General features: G+C 38.8%; 1 protein-coding gene and 3 pseudogenes across 1 annotated transcript; all 4 read right to left on the bottom strand.

The window, feature by feature from the left end:
• Positions 1 to 1,938: 1,938 nt before the first annotated feature.
• Positions 1,939 to 2,537, bottom strand: LOC149002015 (18.1 kDa class I heat shock protein-like). The gene has a single exon (XM_089136823.1). It carries the CDS (start codon positions 2,520 to 2,522, stop codon positions 2,055 to 2,057), a length of 468 nt encoding a protein of 155 aa, XP_088992949.1. The 5' UTR covers positions 2,523 to 2,537; the 3' UTR covers positions 1,939 to 2,054.
• Positions 2,538 to 9,629: 7,092 nt separating this feature from the next.
• LOC149002014 (18.1 kDa class I heat shock protein pseudogene) lies at positions 9,630 to 15,990 on the bottom strand (annotated as a pseudogene).
• Positions 15,991 to 16,011: 21 nt separating this feature from the next.
• On the bottom strand, positions 16,012 to 16,629 carry LOC149002013 (secreted RxLR effector protein 161 pseudogene; annotated as a pseudogene).
• Positions 16,630 to 21,163: 4,534 nt separating this feature from the next.
• LOC149002012 (secreted RxLR effector protein 161 pseudogene) lies at positions 21,164 to 21,781 on the bottom strand (annotated as a pseudogene).
• Positions 21,782 to 23,243: the final 1,462 nt, after the last annotated feature.

Genomic DNA, 23,243 nt, shown 5'->3' with positions numbered 1-23,243 from the left:
CATACGCAAAGGCTAGAGGGGGCCAACCCTTACCCAAAAAAAAAAAAAAAAAAAAAAGAGAAAAAGAAAGAAAGAGAGAAGAAAGAAAGAAAGAAAGAAAGAAAGAAAGAAAGAAAGAAGATTATGTTTCTGGTGCGAGATTGGTTGAAGTGGGGACTTGATCTTGTTCGAGGAGATTTAGGGTTAGGGACTAGGTATTTTCTTGCACAACTTCGGCCTCAGGAGAAGCTGGAGGAGAGTCACTCAAATATCCTTCAATGGTAGAGCATGATTCACCTGGGTATAAGAATACAATAGATTCTAGGCAATTAGGAAACTTAGTTCGAAAAGAGGCGCTTGGCAAAAGAAATATCGATGGCGCCATCCCTTTTGATTAGAAGGGTAGGTATCCTCAGTGAGGATACTACTCGACCACCCCAACTCACTTTTGGGGCACTTCGAGAAGAAAACGCAACCAGGAGGGTTGGATTTACTTAGATAGTAGAAGTGTGAAAAAAGAGGGAGAGAGGGAGTAATTTCTAACTCAGAATAGAGGCTAAGAACGCCAACAATGTGAAGCCAGTTGTTCGGGAGGAGCATCCCTGGGTAAATTTCCCAATGGTTGAGAATCTCCAAAAATAGAGGAGAATAAAAGGGGAATCGAACACAACTTTTCAAGGTATCGATATAAAGGAGAATTCCCCAGGAGGGTTTGAATTAACCCTCTCGTTCGAATTGGGTACTCGAGGGAGATAAGCGAAAGGAAGGAAATAGAATCGAAAGCAAACTCTATCTCTTCACTATGAAGGTGAGAGACAAAGTAATTGGGACCCTAAAAGGGCCTCTTGGATAGTCGGGGGTGGTTGGTAGAAGCTTTAGAAGGGTTTTTTTTAAAATTTTTTTTTTTCTGGGGAGCGGGAGATGAGGTAACGGCCTCATCTTCAAGAGGGTTTCCTTGTGGGCCTCTACGAGAGGATTAAGCGGAAGGACCAAACCAATGGTTGGTCACCCTAATGTTTCTATCCCTAGGGAGCTCCACAGAAATAGTAGGGGTGGATTGATTAGCAGAGTCTTCCCTATCGATCATTTGATCAATCAAGTCATCATTGGTGGTTCTACCACTACCTATGATTGAAGAAAAAAAGCAAACGAAAGGTTGGACAAGTTTTTCAACAGTATGATCGAAGAGGATAGAATCGGTCTTAGAAGGCAAAGAAGAAAAGAAAAAAATGGCAAAGAGAAGTAGAGAAAATTTACTTGTGAAAAATATGAGAGAAAGCAAAGCTGGAATGAAGAGCTTGAAGGCAGCCGGATCCGCGTGTAGACTCACCGAAAGTTTTCAAACGCAAGAGGTTAGCAATTTTGACAAAGTAAAAGACAAATGAACTTGAGCTAAATAGATTTAGAAGAAAAAATTGGATGAACGAGATGCATCCAAATTGGTGGCCGAGTTCGAACGACAATTTAAGACATGATCCAACGAATAAGATTAACCCATAATCAACAATGGAATGAAGAAGACGGTTCAACAGTGCATGAAGGTATAAAACTTCTACTCAAATATTTTTTTCGATGGCCTTAACATTTAGCTTCTTCGCGACTACCCTGGGTATAGAGACGGTAAAAATGGATAATTTCTGATGCACGACGATGGAACTAAATTTTTTTAATTATATTAGATTAAACAAAACCATACATATATACATTCCAAGGATCAAATTCAATTACTACAGCACGAAAATTTTCGAAAAACGTTATTGGATATTTTCATATATAATTTTTCAAACCCACCAACATTTGGAACCACAGTGATAAGGGAATCAGAGCATCTTCCCGTCTACCTTTGGCATGGTGACTGACAAAGATAGAAGATTTCTGATGCACAACGACAGAAAATAGAAGATTTTAATTATACTAAATTCAACAAAACCATACACACACTACAAATACAACGCGGCTAGATAAAAATTACAACACGAAAACCGCTCGAAAACATTATTGGATATATATATTCATGTATAATTTTTCAAACCCACCAAATATTTGGAACCACAGTGATCAGGGAATGAGAACTTCTAGCCAGAGATTTCAATTGCCTTCACCTCTGGCTTCTTCACTTGTTCTTTGGGCACGGTGACAGTCAGAACTCCATTCTCCATGGCTGCTTTCACCTGATCAAGCTTGGCATTCTCAGGCAACCTGAACCTACGCAGAAACTTCCCACTGCTACGCTCGACACGGTGCCACTGGTCGTTCTTCTCTTCCTGCTCCTTGCTCCTCTCTCCACTGATCTGAAGGACTCTACCTTCTTCTACTTCCACTTTCACTTCTTCCTTCTTAATCCCCGGAAGATCAGCCTTGAAGATATGGGCTTCTGGGGTCTCCTTCCAATCGATTCGGGCATTCGCGAACGCAGCTGTTTCATTGGAGAATTGCGATCGAGGAACAGACAAGGAAGTTGAGAAGGGAAAGTTGCCGAATGGATCCCAGATATCCATTGAGAATGGATCACGGCCACCGAAGAAGCTTGGGACGAGCGACATTGCCAGCTGAGACTTAAAGCTTTGTTAATGGATTGCAACGGACCAGAGAGGTTTCTTCGCAACTCACTTGATTCTCCGCGTTTGAATTTCTTGACGATGTGGAAGGATGACATCGGTCCCGTATTTATAAAACAAGGAAAGAGAATTCCGGTACTTTCCCGGGCTTTCCTTCGTTTTCCATGATGCTTCGGGATTTCCTGAAAATTCTAGGGCTTTCTCAACAATTCCAAAGCTACCTTTGTTTTTATAATGAAGCCCTGGGTTGTTGGGCCTCGATTTGGGCCAAGAACCCTAACCACCGAAAATCCAAATTGGTTTCAGGTGTTTTTTTTTTTTTATTTATTTCTTTCTTTCGAATTTAGTGAATAGCATGATTTCTTTAGTTACAAGGAGGATCTCAATTCACTTTTGTTGATATTTATCAATTGCGATTTTTGTTTCGAAGTAAAATTATATTTTTAAAAGTTTAAAACCTTTTATTATAATTTTAAGATGAAACAGTTTTTATTTTTATTTTTTTTTTATTTTTAACAAAATGAGTTTTATATATTGGATGGGGTTATTACATACAGGGTATGTCATCAGCAAGGTTGAATCAGTGAAAACAAAATTAGATACGGTAAAGTATTACAGTTATAGATTTGAACTTTTAATCTCACATTTATGAGGCTTTGTTTTTTACAAATTGAGCCAACTCTTTGAGGTTCACCAAATCATCTTATTTTGCAGGTGCTACTAGGAACAAATTTTTTTTTTTTTTTGTTAAGTCGTCATATCATATGTTCAACAATCTACAATCTCATTTGACAATTTACCAAGAACACGAGCAGCTTGGAAAAGGATTTATGATGGTAAAATTTCCTAAAGTCAAAACATTGGTTTCGAGGACTACTATTAAGCCATCAGGTCAAGCATGCTTTTGGTGCACTGCAGTATTCCCATTGACCCAATGTTCAGTAGGTACAACGTTGTAACAGAGACTATGGATCACGTATTTGGATTGTTCATTTGCTAAAATAGTTTGATTCTTTCAAAATCTTCATTTCCCAATTATGAATGAGACTCTAAAGACACTGAGTCATTGATGGAAAACCCTTGTATGGATCCTAGAAAGTTCATAGTGCTCCCTCTCATGTTGGCTTAGCTTAATCCCCTTACAATGGTTAGCCCTTGATGAGGCTATAATGGACATCAATTGGGATGACTTCTCTATTGAATCAAGCAGTCAGGAGGGCTAGCTAGTACCACTGCCAAACATTGCATTATAAGAAGGCTTCCCATGTAAAGGCCCTGGAAGCAAAAGTGCTATCTACATAATGAAGACTCGAGGAGAGCCAACTTAGACTTTGGAAAAGCCAAGCCTATAAATTCCCACAACAATAAAATCAACAAGATAGCTTACAGACCTATGTAAAAACTGGAAAGAAAAGAACTCTAGGTTAGAGTCGAGAGAGAAATTTTCAAATGTAATTTTCTGAGAGGCCCAATTGCCAGAATGTGGAAGAAAATTCAGCAAATTTATTACTTGTCAACAGTCAAACAGTCAAAGTGCATGCAAATATGCTTCAGCTACAAAAAGCTATAGAGGAGAAGGGCGGGCCTGGTGCAATGGTGGAGTCTCTCCATTGTGCGCTGGAGGTCGCGGGTTCGAATCAGCCTCTCTGAAAAAAGCAGGGGTAAGGCTGCCTAGAAAGTCCCTTCCCCAGATTCCCACAGTGTGGGAGCTTCAGCACTGGGTACGCCCTTTTTACAAAAAGCTATAGAGGAGAATATTATCCCTTATAGCTTCAAGCTCAATTACCCTAGCTGAGAGGTTGCATCTTGTAGAGCATTTGGCCTCCAAGAAACTTTAACAGAGATCCCAAACAATGTAGTCTATAGCCCTTTTTGCTGAATTTGAAGACTAGTAATCGTCTATGTATATATTATAGCCTCCAACAGATCTAGGGGGTTAGTACAAGAAGGAAAGAAAGAAAAAAACTTAGATGTCTACCCGCAACTTAGATGTCCACCAACCCTATTCTTCATTCTCGAACATAACATATTGAGGTAGATTACCATCTTATGCGAGATCCAATACTTAACAACACATTCAAATGAACTTTGTCCAATCAAATGGCTACACAGCAGACATCTTCAACAAGGGCTCTCATCCAATGCCTTCCACCTGCACAGAACCAATCTATTGTGGTTGTCACCGGATAGGTTGAGGAGGGATGATAGACAAAGAGTCAAATGTGAATCTCATGTGTAACAACCGAAAGCTGTTGTAGTCAATCACTTGTAGAACTCCTCTACAATGTAAATCTCTCAAGTTACAAATTCGAACCAAATGCCTACGAATAGGTAGCAGGCAATCACCCAAGGCTGTTTAGGGGGGTCATTAGCGTCTGCAGAAGGTTACTGACGATTACAATGGATGTGAATTTTGGTGGACTGAGAGCCACAAAAATGGGTGAAGAGATTCCCTTGTCACCGACCTCTCTGTGTATGGTTAAATTTTGAAAATAAGGTTCAACTTAAGAGGCATTTGAAATATTGTAATATGTCAAGGGCATTTTGGTTGTAATAACAAAAAATATTTCAAATTTCAATTATTATGTGCAAACGGTCCTTAGTTAACGGTCTTCTAGGGACTAATCTATTACTTGACAGTTTGGTTCATGTTCTATTTGGTCCAATTCAGTCAGAATCTAGGGTTTAATTTGTCAATAGGTCTCTTTGCTTTGCTAGGGTTTTTTGAGAGGGTTATCATCTCCGCTGTTCTCTGTAATTTGAGGGTTGTAATCTTATGTTTTCTTAGGGTTTCAGAGTACGTCTTGTGGTCTGGGATTTATGTTTGTATCACTTGGTGTTGATGTCTTGTAAGATTGCTTCTTCTCGATGGTACGTACATTGGGCTTTAATGTGAGCTAGGCCGGGTGACGTAAGTTTCCTACCAAACTCCGTGATCAAATCCTTTGTGTGTTTTCTCTTGTTTCTTCTCTTGTATTGGTGTATTCTTGCAATGCAGAGTTCAATGGAACCTAAAAACTGTCAGAAGTAAGGGACCTATGTGTAAACTTCACCATCCTTGAGGGGCTTCACAAGTCTTGTTGTAAAACCAAGAGGATGCATGTCAAGAGCCCTTTTCTAAGTCTATGATCCATTTTACCACAAGCAACCTTCAGAACATAACATTATTTTCACATCTAAATATTGATAGTTGACAATAGAAAGCTCATCGATCATACAATCCTTAGTAACTGATCCCCATCTCAATGACCCTTCTGATGATTGTCCAATTGTCCAGGACATTCATGGAATACTGTCTTGGGTAAGAAATTTAAAATTTTCTCATGTACCTAATGAAGCCAATTGTGTGGTTGATGCTCTAAATAAGAAGGCTGTGCCGTTTATACCCAATTGAATGCTCAGTCTCCGTAGCCTAGCTCAATGAATTATGTGTAGAGGATGCCATGGATCTTGCACATGAATGCGGAATAGATTTGAACCTTTCCCCAAAAAAATCACACAACCCTAATAAGAACAATGTAGCCAATGCACAAAGACGAAAATTACAATGTTTCAATGATGTCAAAGTCAATAAAACTTAGTTTTTGAATACAAACTGTTATTCCTAGGTTGATACCGAGATGGGGTGAATCAGTGTCTTTTTTAAAGTTCTCTTCAATATGGCTCTTTTTTTAATCTCAAGATCGACAAGATTGGTGACGATCCTATGTTATCAACATACACAGACACGTCCACCACACATCACAATGTGGCTGGGTCTGCCAGACAATGTCCCACCACTCTGAAATCAAAACACTTCAATATATGCAATACAAAAATAAACTAGAGACTCATAACACCAAATTGCTTAAATTCACATATAAATGTTGTACATAGGGCTTCGTATTTACTCAATATTTTCTAACTAAAATTTTGATCAATACAATGATCAGAGAGCATCCACTCTCAATCTACTCAATGCATGAAGCACCCACTCTAGTACGAACTCTTGCACCCACAACAAAATGAGGCTACAACTTCAAAAAAATCATATCAAATAAACAACTACTTGAAAGGTAAAAGTATTCATCTACTTTCTTAAAAAAAACCCCTGTCTATTTCGCCCCAAATTCAAGCTTTTGAAGAGAAAGAGCATGAATGTTCAAGGACCATCACAAGATCCTCTAGGTAATGTAAGATTACAATACCCTTCACAAGATTATTTCAAATAAAATATTTTTTTAATTCTATCTTTAATCTGCAACACACAAGATCATTTAAACCATCATGCTTTACAACACACAAGTTATAAAAGCTTTAGACCAACCTAAATCCATGCAATGAAATCTTTACCATCTTGATTACAAAAATTTCAAGCGCATCAATCTTGGCCCTTAAAATCATATATTTATTCTTAGCCTTTTCATAATTGTTGGAGTTGCACCATTCAAGCTTTCATATTACACATTCCTCCTTGAGACATAATTTTTATTTCAAAAGAACCCAAGAATTTTAAAAATTACATTTTAATTCCTAATGAAAGATAGCATCACAGATTGCAATTTTAAAATTTTTTTTTTTTATCTCCACACTATCTAGATTTGCTTCAATATCGCACACTTTCACAAGAATCTATAATTTCTTCATTTGATATTGGAATCACAATCCAAAAAGTGCACCAGAAAGAAGACTTCACGGACCATATTAAACCCATAAAACAATTGCATGACTACATAAAAATTTATCCAAAATGAAACATGTGGAGTAACTTGTGAAATCCACTATCCTAAGGAATCTTCGCTTCATCTACAACTCTCAAATCTTCTCATGAGAACTCAAAACCATTTTAATAGTGCTAGTCACCTTCTAAAAACATAGTAAATACCCAAAATCTTCTATGGGACATTCACTTCAATACAAGACACACACTCTTAGTGTGAAATCCCTTGGATTTTTGATCCTTTAACCCATGGTTTCAAGACCGCAAGCTCGGAACTTGAGTAGGCGAAAACTGTGGGGGGTTTGGAAATGGACCCCATGATAGTGGATGACCCTATAGATGACTCGGCCACTCTCTTAGAATTCAAGAAGAGAGAGAAGGTCAGTCATGAAGGCTTTAAGAGGAGATTTTGGAACATCCGGAAACTGATGGAAGAAGACTCAAATTTCAAGGTGAGTATACCAAAGTATAGGCCCTAGAAAGACCTTTCTAACCAATTGGGAATCCCCGGATTCAGACTCCGGATGAGGGGCATTCAAGGACCGGTTGACCGAGGCAGGTTGACCGGGCAAGGCCGACTGCCCCTTGCACAGTCAGGGGTGAAATTGGAAAAACAGGTTTTAAAAACCCTATTTTATGTTTTCACTCCTCATAAACGTAATATTTATGCCAGAGAGGTGTTGTAGACCTTGGAGAGTAGAAACCCAATAAAGTTCGGTGATCCCTTCACGTGTGGTGACTCATTGAAGCTCAGATCGTCACTATAACGCTTAGAAAGGTGAGTGTTCTTGAAGACCCTCTTCTCTAACATAGTTTTGATGGTATTTATTATCAATGAATGATAGGTTTTAGTTGTTGGAGTTGTTAGGTTGTATTAAATACTCCCCCTCGTTCCTCTTTGTGTCTCCAACGTTTTTAAGAGTAGGTTATGAAAATCCTTGCATCCAAAACCGATTTAAATCTCTCTGAGACGCCTGCAAGGACACACAGAGAGCCGAAATTGGTACTTTTCATTTGAGGCCTAATTGGGATGATTGGATGGAAGTTTGGGGACCCTAGTACTATTAATTTGAAGACTCAAAGTCCTTCTTTGTAGTGATTTGAATCGGAGCCAAAATCTGAAAATTTTGCTCATTACCAGTCTAGCGGGAGGTTGACCGGCCATTCAACCAGCCCTACAAGCCTATGCAACAGGCCCTATCAACCTATTTAACTAGCCATATTCGGTATGTGTGTTTTGGCCCCTCTTCTGAACCCCGAGTGATTCCCAATTGTTACTCACTCATTTTCTTATGTAACTAGGGATACTTTGGGCCTAATTGCACACTCTGGTGAATTTTTTGGGATTTTGAAGAGCTTTATTAACTTGAAAAGGAAAGGAAAACACTTAACCATTTCTAGGTGGATAAGGATATCGGCCCAACAGATACCTCCCGTTGAGGAATGATATCCGGATCATATGTAGTACTGACCATGCATTAGGCCTAAAGTTGTCCTTAACACACACCAATTCTCAAGCCAAATGGTGATGTAAGAGAGTGGTGACCTATATCCCCAACCATGGATTGATGTGACTTGACCCAATAACCACAGAGAACCCAATAGATGTCTCTTGTTGAGGGAGAGTGATTAAGACTGCCCAGAGGAGGTTGGTGTATAGCTTAATGCATGTCTACCATAGAGACTTTATGAGCGAGTTAGAAGCATGATCTTATATTCATTAACTATTCATATTATTATTATAAATCACATATGTTTGGTGCGGGAAATTGTGAATGGATGCTTGATATGTAGTTGAGTTGACCTCACTAAGTTCTGTCGAACTCATTCATTTTATGTGTATGTTCTTTTAGATCTTGCTAAAGGTTATGAGGATTCCATTCAAATGGAGGATCCGTCATTGACAAAATATTTTGAGGGAGAGACTTGCGAGGAGGTGTACTCGCATGAAGCTTTATGCCCATGCCCGGATTGCTCCTATGGAGTTGGGTACTAGTGGAGATCTTGCAATGTCTTTGGATACGATAGTGTCCCTCGTAGCTTTATGTTATATCTTCACCTTTAATCTTATAAAGAGGGTCTGAGTCACTTTCTATCGGAGAACATATAAATTCACTACAAACAATTCATTCTTTTAAACTCTGATGATTAGATTTGATTAATTTTAGATAATGATTTTGACCTATGTTAATGGATGACTATAACTTCATTTGATAATTTAGCTTTTATAACTTCAAATATTGATCTTTGATTTATTCTTGTCATTTGATTATGCTATGTCATATGATTGTATGGATTTGGCACTGAACCATGGTCCTGTAGTGCATCACCACCACGGGTATTCGGATATGACCAGATCCTGTTAGGTGGGGTATGACACTTAGGATGACACACTATATGTTGGTTTCCAACAATGACAACACATGCAATCTCAACCAATGGATCAACACAAACTCTACCATGCGTGAACTCAAAATTACAACAGGGACATTTCTAAAAATCCAAACACCATATTTGAAACCACAGGTGTAAAGGAACGAGAGCATATAGGCAAAGATTTCAATTTTCTTCACCCCTAATTTCTTCACTTCTTCTTTCGGCACCGTGACAGTCAAAACTACATTCTCCATGGAAGGCTTCACGTGATCAAGCTTCGCATTTGCAAGCAACCTGAACCTACGTAGGAGTTAACCACTGCTATGCTAAACACGGTGCCACTGCTCATTCTTCTCTTCCTACTCCTTGCTCCTCTCTCCATTGATCTAAAGAACCGTACATTTTTCCACTTCAACCTTCACTTCTTCCTTCTTGATCCCAAGTAGGTCAGCCTTGAGACATGGGTTTCTAGGGTCTCCTTCCAATCAATTCAAGCTTTGGCAACGCACCTGTTTCGTTGGAGTATTGAGACGAGGAACCGATGGGGAAGTTGAGAAGGAAAAGTTGCTGAATGGATCCAAGATATCCATTGAAAATGGATTTGAGAAAGTTCACCGGCCACCAAAGATGCTTGGGATGAGCAACGTCGCTATCTAAGACTTAAGCTTTGGTAATGGGTTGAAATGAATAAGAGAGATTTCTTCGCAAATTGCTTGATTCTTTGCATTTGAATTCTAGACGTTGTGTGGATGGACGACATCAGTCCTGCATTTATAAAATAGAGGAAGGATAACTTTGAACTTTCCAGAGTTTTCCAGGTTCACATCCTCTGCAGCCATTAATATAGCGGCCATCCAACAACCTTGGATGTGAGCACGAATCTTGTCTCAAGAATCACTTAGCTGTTGGATGACTCAAACCTATATTAATGGGCGAAGAGGATGTGAACCCTAATTTTCCTTTTGCTTCTATGATGCTTTTCCAGATTTCTCAAACATTCTAGCACTTAAAATTTTTAAGCCTTTCTTCATTTTTTTTTTCTCATATTGAAAGATTGTTGGAGCTCGTTCCTCTTTTTTTCCTTTTTCTTTTTTGGGTAACCATTGGGCCTCGTTCCTGGGCCAGGAACCCTAACCACCCAAATGGATTTCAAGTGCATTTTCATGATTTTTTTCTTTTTCAGATGCTTCAATTTCAATTTATTTTACAATCATTTGTTATAGCCTTTAACAAATAAATAAAAATCATATTATATTTAATATATTACTACTGGATATGGTATCAGATTTATTTAGGGTCTATTTGGTTACATGAGTCTGGAGATTTCACAAATCTATAGATTTCAGATTTATGGAATCATGGTTCATAAAACTTATTGTTTGGTTAGCCTGAATCTTTGAAATGAAATCTATAGATTCATTGTGAAAAAATATCTATAAAGTCAGGGTTCAAATGTTTAGTTATTTTATAATAGGGGTGAAATCAAGAGATTTCATCTCATACCCATAAATCTACAGATTCACGTTTTTAGTGTAAAAAAGTGATTCAATAGATTTCAAGAATCTAGGGATTCACACAACCAAATAGGTATAAATCTCCCATTTGTGAATCTAGAGATTTCAAATATCTAGATTCATGTAACCAAATAGGCCCTTGAAAATTTTTGCCTTTTGGTTACAAGTCATCTAATAGTAAGGACCTATGTAATATTACTTTGGGGTTAAGGATCGAACCCTATGTGACGCGAACCAAGTTTAAACTCTGTTGTGACTCGGCCATGGTTGTATAGATATATATTAATTAATATTAATAATTCTATATGACTTGGGACTTGGGTCGTGGGTCATAGGCCTTGATCTGAAAGGCCCATTTTATTGTGGGTCCTAATCCGGAAAGCCCACTGGGTGAAAACGTGGAGATACCATTAAAGATGCATTTTCCTTTAGGGAGGTCAGTTAGATAGGTACCTTCCCATAGGGAGTTGAGCTTAATAGGTACCCTTTCACCCACAACCTTTGGAGCTCTATATAAACCTATTTTTGAGTTCATTCTTTACACTAAATTTCCTCCTCCTCTTTCTTTCTCTCTATCCTTGTTGTTATTCTGTTAAGTAGTGAACATAACCTGATTACACCTTGTGAACATAACCTGATTACACCTTAAGTAACCTTTCTGGGGTGCAACCTTAGAAGTTTGTGATGACTCTTGGGGTGAAGACACAATTAGAACCCATATTGCATGATTTGGGGTGTCTAAATACCTTAAAGAAAGTACCTCTGGTACATCTAAGCTCTAAAGAAGTATTGTGTTTACAACAACCGTTCAAGTGTTTTTATAGATTCCTCAACAAGTTTCAACATACGTGCGTAGCCAATCTAATTAAATTACAATGGTTGTTAAATAACAACCAAAAGACGGACGGGGGACAACCGTTAGAAATTGAGTTAAAAATAAGGAGTTGACAACTTGGGCATGACCGGGCTTCCTATTTACAACCATCCGCTAGGATATCTCAAAACCTACCTAGCTTAGTGGGACCCCACCTCCCTTAAAACCCTCCCCATTGAGCATTACCAACTGTCATTCTCCATGTGATCGAAGACACTATTATATAAGCTTCATGGTCTTGTTCTTGGCCATATGATCTCCTTGGCAAGCAGCTAGCAATCATTGATCAATCATATATTATTCCTAGCTATGGCAGGTTTCAACTCAAAAGGCTTAGCTCTTTCCTCAATGCTTGTCTTGGCAATGCTGCTTGCACTTTATCTCGACAGCACCAATGCAACCAGCACCACCGGAGATATTAAGCCCAACTGGTCCTCTAATAAAATACAAGTTTCTAAGTGCATCAATGGAGGATGGGCAAGGTTCGAATGCATAAAATATTGTTGGTGTTGTATGCCTGAGAATAAAAAATGTTGGGAAAAAAAGGAGGATTGCGTGGCAAATTGCCAATAGGTTCCCCCCTTGGCAACTTCGGAAACCCATCTGCAAGTGACTCACCATTGCTGATGGTAGGCAATAGCAATGGTGATGACAATAAAGCTTAAGTATCACACCCATTATTTTGATCTCGAGTATTTTTGTGTAACCATGCACAATTATTATTATGTTATTTTCAATTACTTCTCATAAGAGATGTGTTTCTTGTTTTTGCGATAACTACACATATGATATTATGAACTTCCACTAAGGAATACCGGCATCATATCCCCATCAGGGTTTTTGGAATCAGTTATCATTCTCAAATTTTCCTATTGAAAATAAATGAATACAAGAATTCATTTTTAGTCAAAAATGAAATTAGTTTGGTAACTTTTGTCTAGAATAAATTGTGGAATGAAAAATAAGTTTGGTATGTCAGAATGAAAAATTGATTTGGACAAAAAGATTAAAATTTTTAAAAAGAATGACAATGAAAATTGAGAACAAATTGATAGGGTTTTTGAGTTGGAAAAAAAAAAGGCACTAAGAAATCGGATTTTGATTCTCTTTTGCTTAGATGCCTCGCTGGCTAGCTATGTCAAAAAGAAGGGGGGGGGGGAAAGAAGGGACTGGGGGGAGGGGGTGTAGATGTGGTTCCAAGAAAGAAATGGTAGAGGATGAGGTGTTTCCAGAAGGGAGCCAGAGGAGTTGGTCACAATGGGGGGGGGGGGATGGTGGGGGTGGAAGAAGGAGCCAAGTGAAATATACCTCCGGAGGTAAGGGGGAGGGAGGGGTTCAAGATCTGGGATAAATAAAGCAAGAAAGAGGGCATCGTTTGGTATCCCTAATGTATTAATTTCCTTGGCTCCGACGCCGAGGGGGTGCCAAGCTTGAGATGTTGGAGCCGTCTGCTATTCTAAAAAGGACATAGTGGAGAGGGTAAGGAGAGCACAGTACGAGTTGCAACTTAAATTTTCGATTGATGGATAGGGAGTTGGCTAATCTAACGGATGTGACTGCTGTAACCCCGTGTTTCAGCAAGCAAGCTTCCACTCACTTGTAAGCCTCGAGCCAAAGTGGCCCAATTTCCTCCAGCCCAAGATTTATGCAAGCAAATCCAATTCCACTCGATAGTGGGTTCCATTTTTGGCGATTTAGAGAAGGCCCAAGTGAAGTGGGTCTTTGAAAACCAATAAAATCAAGAAGTAATTCAAATGGTTCTAAAAAATGTAATCGTATCGATTACAATTCTAATTCGATTAGTTTTTTTCTACTTCGAGAAAGAACACTTCCACTCACTTTTGTTGTTGTTTGTTGTGCTACTATGGCAAGAAAGACAAATCTCATCCCCTTATCCTCGCTCTCCAAAGAATGGGTTCCCACCTCTAGCATCTCTCTGCCCTTGTAGGGTTTGGACTAGGCTTGGTGAACCATATTGGGGAGAGGGGCCAGTGCTCCTTCTTGGGGAGTGATCCGCCAACCTATTGTGCCTCTTCATTAAGAAACATCTGATCGGACAGTCTTTGGTTATGGCCTGGGCTTCCCTCCTGTCACGCAAGCAATGGTGTTGGGTAGTGTTACTGAATTGAGGAAGGATTTTTGTCTCTCTTCTGTAATTGGTGTGGGACGTGATAATGTGAGGGTGGTTTTTGTTGGCCAAAATTGATAAATAGACCAGGAGAAACAGATATTATGAGGAGAAACTAGAAGATTATAATCAAAGAATATATCAAAAACTAATTAACACGAAAATCGAAATACACTCAAATGGAACATGAATTGTAAGCAAGAAGAGTAAGGAATTAGAATCGTCGAGGCACGTCAGACGTTTTCCTTAAAGCAGATTCGCCCCCTTCACAGTGTGCGTGAGGAATCAACAGACGTCTGTCTACCAGGATACAACGACGAACAACGATGTACTTAGCACAAAGTATATCGCAACGACGAACTTGACATATGCATTCCTTCTATCACCGCACGATTCAAAACATGATAACAAGTTCAAAACCAAACTCAAACCATTGACAAAACTCACAAATCGTTTTAAGAAGACTCTTAAATCACACTCAACACTCTTCTTTGAAAACACACCACACCAACCATTTTCACCATGGGGGAATCCCTATTTATAGAGGAAGTCAATGTCTCTTAACTAGCTTGATAGTTGAAAAGCCATAGTGACATATTCCCAAACTTAATGAATTAAGTTATGTAAATGATAAGCTTTAAACATTAATAACCAAGCTAGAAACGAGAAGTTTCTTGGGAAATCAAGAGTCTCCAAAACCCTCCATAAATATCCTAGGGAAATGAGAAGTTTGTTGTTAGGAAATAGAAGGTCTCATAACCTCCATTCATGAATTCACCTTGGGAGATGAAACACCCAAAAATCCATAAATATTCCATACATTTATTTCCACAAATGCATTTATTTCCACAAACTCTCCATATGAATGATTTTCATTCACATTCACTCATGCTCAAAGAGCATAGTCCAACAATCCCCCACATGAATGACAATGAAGACCAAAAAACAATATAAAGAACGACCGACAAGATGATAGAATTCTACGGTGAAAGCCTGCATAGGAAATGTAGGTTTTGCCTTTGAACCTTCCCTTGTAAAAGTATATTTACTTTATTGGTTGATCGAGAGACGCGATGTCCTTAAATTGTTCTCGCCATCTCGTGTAAATGATGATATACTCCACACAGACATTCCCCTGAGTTATGTCCATTTTGGCCATGGACATCGTCCTGGTTCTGCGAGAGTTTCTAGAGAATTGAGCCTTCAATATTCTCTAGAGAATTGAGCCTTCACAATTCTCCTTTCAAGCGGCCCCTCTTCTCTCTCACATAGGTGATTTCTTACTTAAGAGTAACCCGTATTACTCTGCTTGGAACCATCGTTTGTCAAACGCATAAGAATCATTAATAGGATAAGCTTAACCTATTCCTTACGGGTATCATTGTTTTCATCATAGGAATGGGTAGAGGATTAACCCCCACGGTGATTTCACCTGGTCGTTTCTGAGTTTAGTTGTCCTATTGAACCTAAATCTTGGGATCCCCAGTCAACTAGGTTAGGTTTCCACTGTAATGAATCGATGCATTCATGGGGTTAAGTACCATTCCCTTTGATGATTGTTCAACTTGATATCTATTCAACCCTTTGGTTAGCGGATCCGCAAGATTTTCTTTTAACCTTACATAATCAATTGTTATGACTCCAGTCGAGATCAAGTGTCTAATGGTATTATGTCGACGATGTATGTGTCTTGACTTACCATTATACATCACATTTAGTGCTCTTCCAATAGCTGCTTGGCTATCACAATGTATACATATAGCAGGCATAGGCTTTGGCCATTCTAGAATATCCTCTAAGAAGTTCCGTAGCCATTCGGCCACTTCTCCACATTTATCTAAGGCTACAAACTCAGATTCCATTGTGGATCTGGTTATTACTGTTTATTTAGAGGATTTCCACGAGACAACTGGTCCTCCTATAGTGAATACATACCCGCTAGTAGCTTTAGATTCTTGTATATCACATATCCAACTTGCATCTGAGTATCCTTCTAATACTGCAGGCTCTCTAATATAGTGCAATCCATAATTATGAGTATGCCTTAAGTATTTTTGTACCCTAACAATAGCTTTCCAATGACTAGCTCCTGGTTTACTAGTGAATCTACCTAATCTGCTCACAACATAGGCAATATCAGGCCGTGTACAACTCATTAGGTACATCAGGCTACCTATTATTCTAGCGTATTCAACTTGAGATACAACGTCTCCTCGATTCTTGGTCAAATATTGATTCAAATCAATTGGAGTTCTGGACACACCAGAATCGCCCTTATTAAACTTTTCAAGCATCTTGTCCACATAGTGTGACTGACTCAATAGGAGACCATCAAATGTTTGATGAATTTTTATTCCCAAAATTACATCAGCCAATCCCATCTCTTTCATGTCAAATCTTGAATTTAACATGTTTTTGGTAGAATTGATCATTTGTGCATTGCTACCAACAATTAATATGTCATGTACATATAGACAAAGAATGACATATCCATTATCCATGGTCTTAATATAGACACACTTGTCACACTCATTGATCTTAAAGCCATTTGACATCATAAGATTGTCAAATTTTGTGTGCCACTGTTTTGGTGCTTGTTTGAGTCCATACAAGGACTTCACCAACTTACACACTTTCTTTTCTTGTTTGGGAGAAATACAACCCTCGGGTTTTCCATGTATATTTCTTCCTCAAGATCTCCATTGAGAAAGGCCGTCTTCACGTCCATTTGATGGATTTCTAGACCTCGCAAGGCAGCAATTGCTAATGTCATCCTTATAGATGTTATCCTTGTCACAGGAGAATAAGTATCAAACTAGTCATGACCTTCGCGTTGCTTGTAACCCTTTATTACAAGTCTAGCCTTATACTTATCAATGGTTCCATCAGTCTTCATTTTCCTTTTGAAGATCCACTTAGAGTTTAAGCTCTGAAGAAGTATTGTGTTTACAACAACCGTTCAAGTGTTTTTATAGATTCCTCAACAAGTTTCAACATACGTGCGTAGCCAATCTAATTAAATTACAATGGTTGTTAAATAACAACCAAAAGACGGACGGGGGACAACCGTTAGAAATTGAGTTAAAAATAAGGAGTTGACAACTTGGGCATGACCGGGCTACCCTATTTACAACCATCCGCTAGGATATCTCAAAAGCTACCTAGCTTAGTGGGACCCCACCTCCCTTAAAACCCTCCCCATTGAGCATTGCCAACTGTCATTCTCCATGTGATCGAAGACACTATTATATAAGCTTCATGGTCTTGTTCTTGGCCATATGATCTCCTTGGCAAGCAGCTAGCAATCATTGATCAATCATATATTATTCCTAGCTATGGCAGGTTTCAACTCAAAAGGCTTAGCTCTTTCCTCAATGCTTGTCTTGGCAATGCTGCTTGCACTTTATCTCGACAGCACCAATGCAACCAGCACCACCGGAGATATTAAGCCCAATTGGTCCTCTAATAAAATACAAGTTTCTAAGTGCATCAATGGAGGATGGGCAAGGTTCGAATGCATAAAATATTGTTGGTGTTGTATGCCTGAGAATAAAAAATGTTGGGAAAAAAAGGAGGATTGCGTGGCAAATTGCCAATAGGTTCCTCCCTTGGCAACTTCTGGAAACCCATCTGCAAGTGACTCACCATTGCTGATGGTAGGCAATAGCAATGGTGATGACAATAAAGCTTAAGTATCACACCCATTATCTTGATCTGAGTATTTTTGTGTAACCATGCACAATTATTATTATGTTATTTTCAATTACTTCTCATAAGAGATGTGTTTCTTGTTTTTGCGATAACTACACATATGATATTATGAACTTCCACTAAGGAATACCGGCATCATATCCCCATCAGGGTTTTTGGAATCAGTTATCATTCTCAAATTTTCCTATTGAAAATAAATGAATACAAGAATTCATTTTTAGTCAAAAATGAAATTAGTTTGGTAACTTTTGTCTAGAATAAATTGTGGAATGAAAAATAAGTTTGGTATGTCAGAATGAAAAATTGATTTGGACAAAAAGATTAAAATTGTTAAAAAGAATGACAATGAAAATTGAGAACAAATTGATAGGGTTTTTGAGTTGGAAAAAAAAAAAGGCACTAAGAAATCGGATTTTGATTCTCTTTTGCTTAGATGCCTCGCTGGCTAGCTATGTCAAAAAGAAGAGGGGGGGGGGAAAGAAGGGACTGGGGGGGAGGGGGTGTAGATGTGGTTCCAAGAAAGAAATGGTAGAGGATGAGGTTTTCCTTGAAGGGAGCCAGAGGAGTTGGTCACAATGGGGGGGGGGATGGTGGGGGTTGGAAGAAGGAGCCAAGTGAAATATACCTCCGGAGGTAAGGGGGAGGGAGGGGTTCAAGATCTGGGATAAATAAAGCAAGAAAGAGGGCATCGTTTGGTATCCCTAATGTATTAATTTCCTTGGCTCCGACGCCGAGGGGGTGCCAAGCTTGAGATGTTGGAGCCGTCTGCTATTCTAAAAAGGACATAGTGGAGAGGGTAAGGAGAGCACAGTACGAGTTGCAACTTAAATTTTCGATTGATGGATAGGGAGTTGGCTAATCTAACGGATGTGACTGCTGTAACCCCGTGTTTCAGCAAGCAAGCTTCCACTCACTTGTAAGCCTCGAGCCAAAGTGGCCCAATTTCCTCCAGCCCAAGATTTATGCAAGCAAATCCAATTCCACTCGATAGTGGGTTCCATTTTTGGCGATTTAGAGAAGGCCCAAGTGAAGTGGGTCTTTGAAAACCAATAAAATCAAGAAGTAATTCAAATGGTTCTAAAAAATGTAATCGTATCTGATTACAATTCTAATTCAGTTAGGTTTTTTTCTACTTCGAGAAAGAACACTTCCACTCACTTTTGTTGTTGTTTGTTGTGCTACTATGGCAAGAAAGACAAATCTCATCCCCTTATCCTCGCTCTCCAGAGAATGGGTTCCCACCTCTAGCATCTCTGCCCTTGTAGGGTTTGGACTAGGCTTGGTGAACCATATTGGGGAGAGGGGCCAGGCTCCTTCTTGGGGAGTGATCCGCCAACCTATTGTGCCTCTTCATTAAGAAACATCTGATCGGACAGTCTTTGGTTATGGCCTGGGCTTCCCTCCTGTCACGCAAGCAATGGTGTTGGGTAGTGTTACTGAATTGAGGAAGGATTTTTGTCTCTCTTCTGTAATTGGTGTGGGACGTGATAATGTGAGGGTGGTTTTTGTTGGCCAAAATTGATAAATAGACCCGGGAGAAACAGATATTATGAGGAGAAACTAGAAGATTATAATCAAAGAATATATCAAAAACTAATTAACACGAAAATCGAAATACACTCAAATGGAACATGAATTGTAAGCAAGAAGAGTAAGGAATTAGAATCGTCGAGGCACGTCAGACGTTTTCCTTAAAGCAGATTCGCCCCCTTCACAGTGTGCGTGAGGAATCAACAGACGTCTGTCTACCAGGATACAACGACGAACAACGATGTACTTAGCACAAAGTATATCGCAACGACGAACTTGACATATGCATTCCTTCTATCACCGCACGATTCAAAACATGATAACAAGTTCAAAACCAAACTCAAACCATTGACAAAACTCACAAATCGTTTTAAGAAGACTCTTAAATCACACTCAACACTCTTCTTTGAAAACACACCACACCAACCATTTTCACCATGGGGGAATCCCTATTTATAGAGGAAGTCAATGTCTCTTAACTAGCTTGATAGTTGAAAAGCCATAGTGACATATTCCCAAACTTAATGAATTAAGTTATGTAAATGATAAGCTTTAAACATTAATAACCAAGCTAGAAACGAGAAGTTTCTTGGGAAATCAAGAGTCTCCAAAACCCTCCATAAATATCCTAGGGAAATGAGAAGTTTGTTGTTAGGAAATAGAAGGTCTCATAACCTCCATTCATGAATTCACCTTGGGAGATGAAACACCCAAAAATCCATAAATATTCCATACATTTATTTCCACAAATGCATTTATTTCCACAAACTCTCCATATGAATGATTTTCATTCACATTCACTCATGCTCAAAGAGCATAGTCCAACAATCCCCCACATGAATGACAATGAAGACCAAAAAACAATATAAAGAACGACCGACAAGATGATAGAATTCTACGGTGAAAGCCTGCATAGGAAATGTAGGTTTTGCCTTTGAACCTTCCCTTGTAAAAGTATATTTACTTTACTGGTTGATCAGTAGACGCGATGTCCTTAAATTGTTCTGCCATCTGTGTAAATGATGATATACTCCACACGGACATTCCCCGAGTTATGTCCATTTTGGCCATGGACATCGTCCCGGTCTCCATGAGAGTTTCTAGAGAATTGAGCCTTCAATATTCTCTAGAGAATTGAGCCTTCACAATTCTCCTTTCAAGCGGCCCCTCTTCTCTCTCACATAGGTGATTTCTTACTTAAGAGTAACCCGTATTACTCTGCTTGGAACCATCGTTTGTCAAACGCATAAGAATCATTAATAGGATAAGCTTAACCTATTCCTTACGGGTATCATTGTTTTCATCATAGGAATGGGTAGAGGATTAACCCCCACAGTGATTTCACCTGGTCGTTACAGTTTAGTTGTCCTATTGAACCTAAATCTTGGGATCCCCAGTCAACTAGGTTAGGTTTCCACTGTAATGAATCGATGCATTCATGGGGTTAAGTACCATTCCCTTTGATGATTGTTCAACTTGATATCTATTCAACCCTTTGGTTAGCGGATCCGCAAGATTTTCTTTTAACCTTACATAATCAATTGTTATGACTCCAGTCGAGATCAAGTGTCTAATGGTATTATGTCGACGATGTATGTGTCTTGACTTACCATTATACATCACATTTAGTGCTCTTCCAATAGCTGCTTGGCTATCACAATGTATACATATAGCAGGCATAGGCTTTGGCCATTCTAGAATATCCTCTAAGAAGTTCCGTAGCCATTCGGCCACTTCTCCACATTTATCTAAGGCTACAAACTCAGATTCCATTGTGGATCTGGTTATTACTGTTTATTTAGAGGATTTCCACGAGACAACTGGTCCTCCTATAGTGAATACATACCCGCTAGTAGCTTTAGATTCTTGTATATCACATATCCAACTTGCATCTGAGTATCCTTCTAATACTGCAGGCTCTCTAATATAGTGCAATCCATAATTATGAGTATGCCTTAAGTATTTTTGTACCCTAACAATAGCTTTCCAATGACTAGCTCCTGGTTTACTAGTGAATCTACCTAATCTGCTCACAACATAGGCAATATCAGGCCGTGTACAACTCATTAGGTACATCAGGCTACCTATTATTCTAGCGTATTCAACTTGAGATACAACGTCTCCTCGATTCTTGGTCAAATATTGATTCAAATCAATTGGAGTTCTGGACACACCAGAATCGCCCTTATTAAACTTTTCAAGCATCTTGTCCACATAGTGTGACTGACTCAATAGGAGACCATCAAATGTTTGATGAATTTTTATTCCCAAAATTACATCAGCCAATCCCATCTCTTTCATGTCAAATCTTGAATTTAACATGTTTTTGGTAGAATTGATCATTTGTGCATTGCTACCAACAATTAATATGTCATGTACATATAGACAAAGAATGACATATCCATTATCCATGGTCTTAATATAGACACACTTGTCACACTCATTGATCTTAAAGCCATTTGACATCATAAGATTGTCAAATTTTGTGTGCCACTTGTTTTGGTGCTTGTTTGAGTCCATACAAGGACTTCACCAACTTACACACTTTCTTTTCTTGTTTGGGAGAAATACAACCCTCGGGTTTTCCATGTATATTTCTTCCTCAAGATCTCCATTGAGAAAGGCCGTCTTCACGTCCATTTGATGGATTTCTAGACCTCGCAAGGCAGCAATTGCTAATGTCATCCTTATAGATGTTATCCTTGTCACAGGAGAATAAGTATCAAACTAGTCATGACCTTCGCGTTGCTTGTAACCCTTTATTACAAGTCTAGCCTTATACTTATCAATGGTTCCATCAGTCTTCATTTTCCTTTTGAAGATCCACTTAGAGTTTAAGCTCTGAAGAAGTATTGTGTTTACAACAACCGTTCAAGTGTTTTTATAGATTCCTCAACAAGTTTCAACATACGTGCGTAGCCAATCTAATTAAATTACAATGGTTGTTAAATAACAACCAAAAGACGGACGGGGGACAACCGTTAGAAATTGAGTTAAAAATAAGGAGTTGACAACTTGGGCATGACCGGGCTTCCCTATTTACAACCATCCGCTAGGATATCTCAAAAGCTACCTAGCTTAGTGGGACCCCACCTCCCTTAAAACCCTCCCCATTGAGCATTGCCAACTGTCATTCTCCATGTGATCGAAGACACTATTATATAAGCTTCATGGTCTTGTTCTTGGCCATATGATCTCCTTGGCAAGCAGCTAGCAATCATTGATCAATCATATATTATTCCTAGCTATGGCAGGTTTCAACTCAAAAGGCTTAGCTCTTTCCTCAATGCTTGTCTTGGCAATGCTGCTTGCACTTTATCTCGACAGCACCAATGCAACCAGCACCACCGGAGATATTAAGCCCAATTGGTCCTCTAATAAAATACAAGTTTCTAAGTGCATCAATGGAGGATGGGCAAGGTTCGAATGCATAAAATATTGTTGGTGTTGTATGCCTGAGAATAAAAAATGTTGGGAAAAAAAGGAGGATTGCGTGGCAAATTGCCAATAGGTTCCTCCCTTGGCAACTTCTGGAAACCCATCTGCAAGTGACTCACCATTGCTGATGGTAGGCAATAGCAATGGTGATGACAATAAAGCTTAAGTATCACACCCATTATCTTGATCTGAGTATTTTTGTGTAACCATGCACAATTATTATTATGTTATTTTCAATTACTTCTCATAAGAGATGTGTTTCTTGTTTTTGCGATAACTACACATATGATATTATGAACTTCCACTAAGGAATACCGGCATCATATCCCCATCAGGGTTTTTGGAATCAGTTATCATTCTCAAATTTTCCTATTGAAAATAAATGAATACAAGAATTCATTTTTAGTCAAAAATGAAATTAGTTTGGTAACTTTTG

Source organism: Hakea prostrata, chromosome 10 (genome assembly GCF_041222555.1).
Source record: "Hakea prostrata isolate BN-2017 chromosome 10, UWA_Hpros_2, whole genome shotgun sequence".
NCBI lineage: Eukaryota > Viridiplantae > Streptophyta > Magnoliopsida > Proteales > Proteaceae > Hakea > Hakea prostrata.
The sequence above is the reverse complement of the archived record's forward strand: the minus strand, read 5'-3'. Positions and strand labels throughout refer to the sequence as shown.